The sequence below is a fragment of the Parasteatoda tepidariorum genome, chromosome 9, assembly GCF_043381705.1.
Source record: "Parasteatoda tepidariorum isolate YZ-2023 chromosome 9, CAS_Ptep_4.0, whole genome shotgun sequence".
In the NCBI taxonomy this organism is placed as follows: Eukaryota; Metazoa; Arthropoda; class Arachnida; order Araneae; family Theridiidae; genus Parasteatoda; species Parasteatoda tepidariorum.
In genome coordinates this window covers 15,612,714-15,624,652 of record NC_092212.1, presented here as the reverse complement: position 1 = coordinate 15,624,652, position 11,939 = coordinate 15,612,714, and the positions used below count along the sequence as shown (strand labels likewise).

The 11,939-nt window shown below is 28.9% G+C and overlaps 1 protein-coding gene across 2 annotated transcripts in view; it reads left to right on the top strand.

Moving 5' to 3' along the window:
• The window catches only part of LOC107440996 (mitochondrial ribosomal protein L51), a 53,650-nt gene extending 47,511 nt beyond the window's left edge, over nucleotides 1–6,139 (top strand). The window contains exons 1-4 of one of the 2 annotated variants that reach the window (XM_016054126.3): nucleotides 6–45; nucleotides 241–387; nucleotides 4,420–4,545; nucleotides 5,852–6,139. In XM_016054126.3, the coding sequence (XP_015909612.1) occupies nucleotides 249–387; nucleotides 4,420–4,545; nucleotides 5,852–6,063 (477 nt within the window). In that variant the 5' untranslated portion in view covers nucleotides 6–45; nucleotides 241–248 and the 3' untranslated portion in view covers nucleotides 6,064–6,139. Of the gene's footprint in view, nucleotides 1–5; nucleotides 46–240; nucleotides 388–4,419; nucleotides 4,546–5,851 lie in introns of those variants that run through there. The other variant, XM_071185964.1, reaches the window with a different exon arrangement.
• Nucleotides 6,140–11,939: the final 5,800 nt, after the last annotated feature.

Below are 11,939 nucleotides of genomic sequence, written 5' to 3'. Positions count from 1 at the left end.
AAAAAAAAAAAAAAAAAACATCACAGAGAGGGACAAACTCGAGAGGTAAAACTCGTAGCCACTAACGGGTATACATCTGCATATTTTTTTTTAAAAAAAAAGGATAAAAGTATTAAATTTAAAAAAGTTTTAAATTTATTTGGCGATTGCAGTTGTCGCGACAGATCAGTATACGAAATTATTCCCCATTGGTAATTTCATGGAACGTTTATTAAAATGTATTTTCAATATCTATTTTAGATTTTAAAATGAATTCCTGTTCCAGTCTACTAAGAAGCGTTCTTCCTAGTCATAACTTTACTCCTGCTCGATTCATTCGAGAAGTACCTTGGAAAGATAATTATCTCAGAAGATTTGGGTATAAAGATCCTTTTCATAAGAGACCTGGTAATCAGATTTGTTTTCAATTTTTCTTTTAACAATACATTTAAGTTAGCATTTATTAATTTTTCCGTTTTATACTCCTCCCTTCTTATACCTTTATACCAACCACCTAAATTTTCATTTGCTGATTTCATCGGATCGTTATAAAAATTGAATCGGAAATCTTATGATTTTATTCCATACTTGTAAAGTTTAGACTGAGAGAAGTTGAAATCATTTTCATCTCTGTGTTCAGATTACCTTTCAATTTGTTTTCACAAATAATCTAAGGGGTGTGCAGGCTAGTTCGTCTAATTTTTTGTTGTGATAATTCCATATTTTATTAAAATTAGAACCTGACCTTTTTTTAAGCTCTTTTACCAAAGAAAAGGAAAAAAAATTGGGAATAAGGCTATAATGGAATACTGGAAATAAGGCTATAATTTGATACCATATTTTGGAAAGATCTCTTTTTTGTGATCAGTAGAATAATCGCCAAGCCTTTACAGCTTCCAAGCACGAGAGAAACTATAAAAAAAACATCAGAACACTAACTTGAAGTATTTAATTCCTTGCCAGCCCTCGTCAAACTTCTGCTTGTTTCCTTCTTTCTTTTTTTAAAAAATGTGAGAAAATCCATGCATCTTGGTGATTGCAATTAGCGTGATATATTGCTATATCTCCATATCCTTATCTGCGCCGAAATATTACACTATATCCAAAGTACTTCCTTCCAAGTTGTAGTCGATGAATAACTAAAAAATTACCACAGAAGAAGATCAACCTCAATTGATATACCTCCTAGCTACTCCTAACAAACCCTTGTGTATTTTTGTTTTCTTTTTTTTAAAAATAATATTATAAGTTTTACTTTTGGCGCTTTGAAAATTATACTTGGCCTGACATATTATGATATGGAAATATCTTGCTATAATTAATTATCTGGTCTTTTGAACGGAATAGAAGCTTAAATATGTTAAAAAATTGGTATTAGTTTATAATCATTAGGTATATTATATACTTTTAGCTTTGGCAATTTGAAAATTAACCTATTACATAACGGTAAACAAAAGTTGCATTAACCCAAAAGTGAAGTAATCGAAATTTATTTTATTACCTGCGTTGACAAGCTAATCCAATTCTGAGTTTACGACTCTCTGCTGGCAGAGTTTAGTGCGTTGTGGAAAATGCCCAGCAGGCATAATGAAAAAAGTCATCTTTTAACTAATCATAAATTTTATTAAGCAAGAAAAATCATAACTTAACTTAAACATCATAAAGGAGAAACAATCCTCTCCATAACATGAATTCAATACACACAGTCTTGAAAATCAAAAGAAACAAAACTCCCAAATCCAATCTTGATTTGTTATATATATACAAAGTAACACTTGCATAATGAGGGTACTTACACACTCAAAATTAATACTATGCAAATTCTGTCTTTAAACTATTTTTAAATGTTCGAACTCCCTCCTTCAGAGGTTTTTCGAACTCGTGATCTCTGACTCTTACTCGAACCTTGTTTATTGAAATTCATAGTCTAACACTCTCAGGATTCAACTCTGTAGCCTTTTAATTTTGATTCCAATCCAAAAGACTAGAAAACTCCTGGATCATACATTAGTACAAAATAGCCTTCGTGGAGAGCTTTTTGAAGGAACAAATCCACATTTACATTACATGGGGAGAAAAAACTATGAAAACCTTCCACAGTTAGTCTGACAGCAGGAGGATTTTAACCAATAAGCCTCCTAATTCTGATTCTATTAAATCAGCTCTGGGATTGCTGAGTGCCGGGAGCAGAATTAGTATCAACCAGCCAATGCTGAGATTTAAACTAGGTGAGTGCTCTGTCCTCTACGCATGTGCCGTTCAATGTGATATTAAACAAAGACAGCAAAATATATCATATTAACCAGAAAGAGGCTTTCGGCAAAACTGATCAAAAATTATCGCCAAAACTAGGGGGCCTCTGATTCCACACCTTAACCTAACACTTATCTAAAAGTCTTTTTTTTAGAAATAAGGTGAGATTTTTCCACTTGAATGCAAATCATGTAAATTCTCATAAATAATTCTTCTCATTTTTTTTCCAAACTTTTTGGGGCCAATGTATATTAAATCACAAATGTTTATCATTTTCCCAAAACTATAGCTTTTTCTGAAATTGACATTTTTTGTTATTTTCATAATTAACATCAATAGGTTGAAAGATAGACAAAGAGTGTAAGAAAGTAATAAATATAATAGAGTAAAAAATAAATTACCCACAATAACTAGCAATATTAATTTAGAAAACATAAATAACTGTTTCAATTTCAGAACCATTTTTAAAATGGACTATTACTTTCAGAAAAGCATTATTTCATTTGTTGGCAAAGACAACTTGTTATTGACAATCAAGTGCAGGTGGTTATACTATATCTATCATTGTAGAGTTGTATTTTATAAAGATAAAATCAAAGTTAAATTTTCTTATTCTAGCTACCATTTTAAATTTTACAATAAATTTATTTTACTGAACAATATGTTATTGTCATGAGAAAACACCATATTTTCTGCAATAGTTAAATGATGATATGCATCTTGTTACTACTTGATGTATTTTATCAACAGGAACTGTCAGGAAGAATTTTGTCACCCAGTATCGCGTAATACATCAAAGGACTTGTTAAATAAGCTACCTTGTCAAACTTTTTAGAAGCAGTTTCTTTTTCTTTAGGTCTTAATTACTGTCTGACAGGGTTTAGAAAACCCCCAACCCGGGTGGTTTTTATTGGGTTTTATTTTAAAGATATTGCCTAGTTTAACTCTTTTTAGGTGTAATTTTTAATTCAAAAGAGGACAGTTTTATTTAAAAAAAAAAACTTTCATAGTAAAGTAACTAAATGAGGAATTGAAATAAAAAAATATCCTTGATTTTAACGTAATACCATCTTTCCTTGCTGGTATTAATAAAAAGCTCTTAAATTAATTCCTTCTTTGAATAGAAATGAAGGCATAATATTGGGGTCCAAGAAATATGCTGTTTTCTGTTTTATTTATTTGTTTTTAAATAAAGTTATAGTTTTATTTCTTTTTGTTAAAATAAAGTAAATCTTTTGCAGGTCATATAACTACATGACAATTTTCTTGTTTTTTGAATTGCTCTTTAAACTATGCATTTAGAATTAGTTTTGCTACAAATTCAATAATTAAAAATGTGAGTAATAAATTAATCAATCATGTTAACTTTTGTTGAATAATATTTATAATGCAAAATAAGTTAACATTAATTTCATATTGTTCAGTATTTTATCATGGTTTGAAATTTAAAGAATTTTGATATTTAAATCATCATTTTGTAGCATTAAAATATAATTACTAACAACATATTTTAATTCATCCATTTGCATATTTTTATAAAATATGCAAATGGATGGATACATTATTTTGAAAAGAATTAAAAAATTCTATTTTTAATATTTTGTTATAATATGCTGCTTGTTTTATTAGTATTTGAAAACTTATTTATTAAGACGAAAGAAGGAAAGTGATTTTTCTTAATGTTGTAGCAAGAAAAATTATTATATTAATTCAAAGTTACATACATATTTATCTAAATGCACTTAGTTTTAAATGTAGGGTTGTGTATATCTGTGTATTATGTATTAATATAAGTTAAGTAAAAAGTATAAATTTATATAAGGGGAGACTTTGAGTTATTTTTATTTATTTATTTTTAAAAAAAAAACTCTTTAGTTTCTTTGGGTTTGTAGGTGGGTCAAAAATTATGCTATCTGATAAAAAATGATAATGCTCCAGAACTTAACTCACAATTTTTAAGGTTTCCTATGGATAAAAAGGAATGATCAAGATCATTTGCAAGACTGAGAAAGTTTTTTTCTTATCTTTCTTTCTAACCTTTTGCAAACATATTGAATTTTTTTTCTTTGATTTCTGTTGAAAACTCTTTGAATTAATATTTTTTGCATAGCAATGAATTGGTTTTAGAAGATTTTGCTTTATCCAAACTGTTTTACTAAAATAAGAAATAATTTTTCCTTTTTTCAGATCCTTTACCAAGAATAAAAGAAGATCATAAATACGCTAAAAAAGGCCTTGTTATACTTAAAGATTATAAGCCACAAAGACCATGGTCACAAAAAAATAAATATTTTGGACAGAATGATTATATAGGTGAGATTTTTATTGGTAAAATCATTCATTTGTCAAAATATTTTAAATTGTTTTTGTAAAACAGTATTAACAATTTAAAACAAACCAATTATTATTTTTTCTCAGGCATCAGTGATTGAGGTAAAGAGGTGTGTTTATGCCTTCTTGATTAGATGCCTTTAAAAATAATCTCTTGAATGGACAAATAAAGCATTATTTAAATAAAAAGACACACACATATGAAAAGATCAGTTGAACTTAGAAGCTCAAAAGGACTACAAAGTTTGCTCATTACAATTATGCTTTTAAAAAGATGGGTTAATGAAAACATCTTATATACTTACTAAATTATAAATAACATATTTACTTAATTTGGTTTTTATTTCTGCATAGTACAAAAGAGGTTAATTTGGTTTGAAGTGTTTTAGTGGGTAGTATGTTGGGCCCATGTCCAAGAGATCGTGAATTTGATCCCTGTCAGTCAAAGTAGTAAATGGTGAGCGGTGCACATTGAATCTGTCCGGGTTACAAAGATCTGTGGATGTATGTATGAATAGGTCCATCCTATAAACGGGCTATGATGTGTGTCTGACTGAAGTCATATTATTGGTCATAGACAGTGCCACTGAAAAACAATACCCTCTGCCTTAAATCTTGGGTTATCAAGCTGGTATTTGGCAAGAGGCATTAGAAACAACAACAGTGTTTTATTGTCTTTTCTGATAAGGCTTATTTCTCGAAGCCTGGATATCACAAAGGAATTCATTGACCCCCCCCCCCCAAAAAAACAAAAAAACATTTTTCCTGGAATAACTGAGCTGGAGAGGTGGAAATAAATAGAAGTTTTTTGATTCACAAAAAATATTGCTCACAGAAACTGAGGATTGTTTATTAAAAGCAGGCTATGCTCCAAAAGACATAACTTTACACTAACCAAGTATTTCCAATTTTTTTCATTAAAACCAGGTTCTCATTAAATCAGGTCTTGTTATAAGTTATTTTGACTGTATTTTACATTTATTTTATATGTAAGATCAAATTGAAATTATTCCAAGGTAAAAAGTGATTTCTAATTGGGATCTTTTCTCTCCAGTATTTCAACGTCTTAAAAACTTATGCTGTAAAACATTTTTAAAATCTTCCTAAAATATTTGTGTGAAATATTTACTTGTTAAAAAGTTTAATTTCATAGTAAAAAGAACAGAAATACATCTCTTACTGGTCACAAGTACTAGTAAAAAATAATAATCAGAATTTCTTACGCTGTTATCACTTGTATAAGCCTAAAAAAATACGTATGTGTAACCTTTATTTTTTTTCTTTCTAGATATTTTAGGAGATGGTAGCATTCATCCTGTAAAATTGCTTTCAAACATACCTCCCTGGCTCAGAGGTTTTCAAGGAAATGAGTTTCAAATGCTACTTTTGAAACAGAGAAGATTTACTCATTATAGATGGACATATCCTACAAAATGGAAAATGTTAAACAAAAGAATTATGTTTCTTTACAGGTATCTAAACAGAAAAACAAAAACTTAAAATCTTACTCAAACTCTACTGTCCATTTTCTGTTAGTTGTATTTTTTAAGCAATAAAAAACTTTAAAAAATTGTAATATTATTTGTGTTGGTTTTTGAAAATTTTATTTGAAAAGTTAAGAGTTTGTACGGTTAAAATTTGTTTTCATTAAATCTCTATCTATTTAGTGTATGTTTCAGAGATGATAATGCTGCGGAAAAAATCCGGATTTCAGGATTTTCACTAACCGCGATGCAGAAGTTTCCAGAAATCCAAGGTCCAGAAGTTTCAAAAAATCATCCATCACATTTATGTATATTATGTATTTTTTCTGGTAGTTGTTAATGTGTTTAAAGATAAAAGTGAACTTATACATAATTATTCATTTAAATTATGCTGCATATAATTTATTTAGAATTTCTTGTTTTTAAAATATCAATGATTTAAATATATAAAGACATTAATATTTTGAAATGCGCCATTAATGATTTTACTCAAGAAATTTTCAGGATTTTTTAGTTGGGCTCACAATCACCCCTGATGCTTATAGAACTTTCTGTAGATCAGTGGGCATTTTAATTGTGACCAAAGCCTCTCTGTCTATGCAACAATGTTTGAATATGACATTTGACGTAACATTTTTAATTCTCGCAGTAAGTCCTTTATTAATTCTGACCATATTTTTTGCTTCATCCTTGCTTATTCCTACACATCTTCACAGGTTCTTTCAGTTGATTGCTATCATCATTACTTGTTGTGGATACTAACCATATTCTATGTAAGGGATAAAAGTTATATTTTATAAGAATAATCAAAATAAGTAGAATTTAATTGAATTGTGAATAAATGAATTTTTTTTTCTTAAAATTTTTCAGTAAATTATTACAATTTTAAAAGGTATTTAACGCATTATTTTTTAAGAACACTGTCATTTTATAAAGAAGCTTTATTTAAGTTCTATTTCTTTATAAATTTATGATGATTTACACCATATAATAAGTGTAAGCGGTTAAAGAATATCGGAGGAAAAAGCAAGCTGTGAAGAAATTATTTTAGGGCAAAATAACTTATAGAAAATTTGAATATTTTCATGTTGTCTAATTTAGGCTGAATAACAAATGAAAATTGACAGGTGAATGTGCGAACTCTACGCATAGGTCGCATAAAGGATTCGGCAAAGATTCTGATATTGATTCAATAAGAACACAAGTTGTAGTGCTACTAAAGAAAAAATATAAATAGAGGAATGCAAGAAATATAATAAATTCACTGAAAACTTCAAAATTGAACACAAGTTGTAGTGCTACTAAAGAAAAAATATAAATAGGGTGACCTCAAATCTGCTAATTATTTAGTGCTAACGATATTTTAAGTTACAAAGTCAGACACAAAAACATACTTTATTTGAATAAAGACACTTTTTTAACATTCGGATTTCTGACCCTCAAAATAGTAGACGCAATATGGGATATATGGACCCTATGGATTGGTCAGGAGACCAATCCAAAGTTTGGACCCCTTAATGTTAATTTTATTTTTTGCGTACTTCGCAATATGATAACTTTTTTACCGAATTGAAAAATGTTTGCACGCAGTTACAAAATTCGTTTGCCTTCGTTGATAATTCCATACGAAATATAAACTTTAGTAAATATTTGTTATTTAATTTAATAATAATTCAAACATTTTCAATAGTAAGGTATAGATTTTTTACATCATTATAAAGTATGTAATTTTAAATGGCAAAATTTGTGCGGAATCGGTCGAATAATTCTTCAAAAATTGACTTTTAAACTCGATTTCTAAGGAACTGTCCAACCGATTTCGCTCAAATTTTGTTATTTAAAATTACATACTTTACAACAGTACAAAAAATGTATAGCTTTTTTGACTATGAAATAAAATTATAATAAATGTTTATTAAAACTTAGTTTTTGCGTGGAATTATCTTTGGAAAATTCAATTTATAATTGTGTAAAAAAAATTTAAATTCGCTGAAAAATGTCTCGAAATATGGTGAAATTCACCAAAAGAAAAATTAACATTAAGGGGTCCAAACTTTGAATCGCTCTCCTGACCAAAATATGGGGACCATTTTTCCCAGATTGTAGCTGCACCCCATATTTTGTGGGTTAGAAATTTGAATCCGTTAAAAAATTATATGTTTATTCAGGGAAACTACGTTTTTGTTTCTGATTTCGTAACTTAAAACATCATCAGCATTAATTAATTAGCATGTTTGAGGTTACCTCCTCGAGCCATTAGGATTGTGTCCTAGAACGTGAAGATCCGATCGTTAGATCGAAAGTTATTCAAGGTGGTCCATTTATTTTGACGCTGTGTACCATCACCTCCTACATCAAAAAGCCTCCACAAGGTATTTTATAAATAGTCCGCGCAGACGGTTTAAAAAGTGAACCAGTTGTGCGCATGAATCCAAAACCTTTTATAAAAGTAATTGAGAGAAATTTATCTTATATATTTGAGAATTGAATCTGTAGTGGTTGACAAGTGAATAAGGCAAACCATTAATTATTCGTAAATAAAATAAATTTTTAGTCATATATTTACTACCACTTTCTTATTTTAACTATATTCTGTATATCGAGCCGTTACTGCCTCGTACTCCTCCAAATTTCCCGTCCTCATTACTTCCAATGCCATTAGTTTCAGTCGCCCTAGGGCAGGGATGGCGAACCAATGGCACGCGACAGAATATTTTGGGCACTCCACCGATCACAATTGTTATTACATTATGAATTGTTATTACACAAATGTTATTACGCTATGAAGCATATGTAACAATTAAATTGAAATTCACAAAAAACAAACAAAATAATAAACAATTATTAATAAAAGAATTACAAATTAATACTAAAGAAACAATTAATAACAGTAAAAAACAAGCTAACAATAAATAACTAGCAAAAAAAAATCGACAGTCCTGCTTAAACTAACATCTTACAACCTAATATAAGTTATTGGTTATCTAATCTGCAACAATAGAAGTCACACTGATGTTACTTTAAGTTAAATTACACGTATAACTGAGACATGTATACAAGATGTTTTTTTTTTCAATGTAAATAAAGAGTTTTTAGTATTATTATTTTCCCAATAATCACGAAGTCAAAATTATTTGACGGCACGTCTATGATCTCATTAAGCAATTTTTTTTTGAGAAAATGGCACGTTGGTGTATAAAGGTTCGCCACCCCTGCCCTAGGGCATAACACAGATCAGAGGTCTAGTGCCCGCTTGCGCGGGCAGGTACCTTGCCAAAATTACATGATCCAGCAAGTGGATATCCTTCACAATGGTCTGATCGGACTACCTATGAAAAACCGTGTGGAGGCTTTCAGTTATAGGAGGCGGTGGTTACGTACATGGTGAATTGAAATTTCGGAATTGGTGTTGCTTCCGTGTCAAGCCTGTTATAAACTATGACTCGGGGTTAGTTTCCATCTTGAATTCCGTCGTAATATTTATAGCTCACTCGAACCCAACGCGAAACGCCCAGTTCCGAATCCCCGGTTTGGAAATATTGACCACGTCGAAAAGTGATTTCTTCATTATTTTTTTTACCGCATAATGGCACGTTTTGAATCTCGCTGTTAATTTACACTCCGGTGGTAGATTTATAGCCTTATTAACCGCGTTTTCATTTTTCGTGGCTTTTTTAAAACAATTTTATATGGAGGAAATTGATTGTATTGAGTGATTAAATTTGAATCACTCTTTTTTGCTGGACAAGGGAAAAATATGTTATTTTCAAACTTACTTTGGTAATCAAAGAGATCTTGAGTTTTATTGTGTATTTATAGTAATAAAACATACAATTAATCTTCCAATTGAACTCATAAGGCCCAACATAAACATAGAAATATTACTGAAGCTCAAATAGAATACTTTTATTTCAAACATTTAATTAATATTTTTATTATTTTACACAAAGATCAAGGGGCGATTATGTTATTGTCAGTCTTATTCTCATTTTAAACCTTTTTTTGAACATATCGATAACTTAAATCATTTTTTTTAAAAAAAAACCTTAATGGAATCGCTTGCATTGAATGAAATTCATAACTTAGATAACTGTAAATCATATTCGTATTATCCAGAGAAGTTATAATTCCTTTCATCTACCGATGATTTAATCACCACCAGGAATATGGAGAATATAATAATACAATATTCTTTTTTAAATCTAATGTAATATATAGGATATAATCTAAAAAAATACTCCCAAAAATTTTAAACTTATAAAAACAGCGTACATTAAAAAATTTAATTGTTTAAATAGTTGTAAAAGGAAATATATCACTTGTGAATGCATTTGATTTTTTAAAATAGCCAGGTTTAAAATAAAGAAAATGATAAATTTAAAAAACAAATATCATCAACTAGTTTTAAGTAATTAATCTACCCCAAATTATTCTATTTTTTTAAATGTTCAACGGATTATTTTATGATCATAAAATTCTAAATTTCTAGATTTGAGCATTAGAGCATTATGTTATTTAATACAGAATATCGTATAGTTTGAATGTTACTTCAGATCAAAATTTGATTACATACTATTTATTTCAGAATAATTTAAAATAAATGATTAATAGAGTAAATATTTTTTTTAAGTTTTTATGTTACTCATAGTTCTATTAATTTAAAATGCCATTCGTTATCTTCAAATCTAAATATTGCACATTATTTTGCCTGTTCATCTACATAAACTTAATTTATTGGGTGAGATCTATCATCTTACTAATTAATTTACATTAATCACTTAATGAATCATATTCTTCGTTTTTAAATTTTATATATACTTCAATCATCGATTATTTTACTTTATTTTTTATTTAAAAAATTTAATAAATAAAAGTTTGTTAAACTATTTAGACTTTTATTTTCTTAAAATTACATCTAGGCAAATTCATTTGAAAATTTTTTTATTGTGCTATTATGGTCACACTCTGTATTATCCGTGATTTTCTTTTCCGTCAGAAAAGTTATTTTATTTAAAATTACACGAATAAGTATCGGCTAAAAATTTGTTTAGCTACCAGTTTTATCTTTTTGCCCTGATTGATAACGTTTCATGCGGTCATGTATTTGTGACAGTCGGCACAAAAGGGTTAAGCCTTAACCCCTTGGAGACGGGTGATTCATAAAAGCATTCAGAATCAGAATGTAAATAAATAAAAAACGGTAGCTTAAATGTAGGCGTTGTTAATTTGACAGACTTCTTTGCTTTTAATTTAATTATTGTTAGTTTAATCAATGTTAGTTCAAAGAATAACTATATAACTAAAGTAATGGTGAATTAAATAAATCAAACAATTATAACCCCGCCCACAAAAAAATTGCTTAAGAGCTACTTTGGTTACCAGTTTCATCTTTTTACCCTGATTGATACCGTTTTATGCTGGCACGTATTTGCGACAGTCGGCGCGAAAGGGTTAATAGTACTTAGGGTTAAAGCTCAATCCCTTTGCTTTTTTTTTAAAAGGTTTAAGGCTTAACCCTTAATATTAATGTATTATTAAGGTATAGTGCGTTTATCAATTACAATAGGTAATGATTGCTTTTCCCAAGTATCTATATATGTGTTAAATTTAAGTGCATTTAGAGGTGGTTAAAATCATTTCGTATTAAATTATAGACCTTTAGAATTTAAAAGGTAAAATTTTCTGCTACTTCAAAATACAAAATAAAAACTTACGGAAAATCTGTAAAAGTTGGCAACTATACGTGTTGTGTTAAACGTCAAAATGAAAAATCTCCCTTCTTCCTTTTAAAATAAGCTGCCCCAAAGTTCGAAGTAAAGTCTTTATAAGTTCAACCATGCTGAAAATAACTGCGGATGAAACTTTTACTTTTTATTGCTACTCGCAACTAAA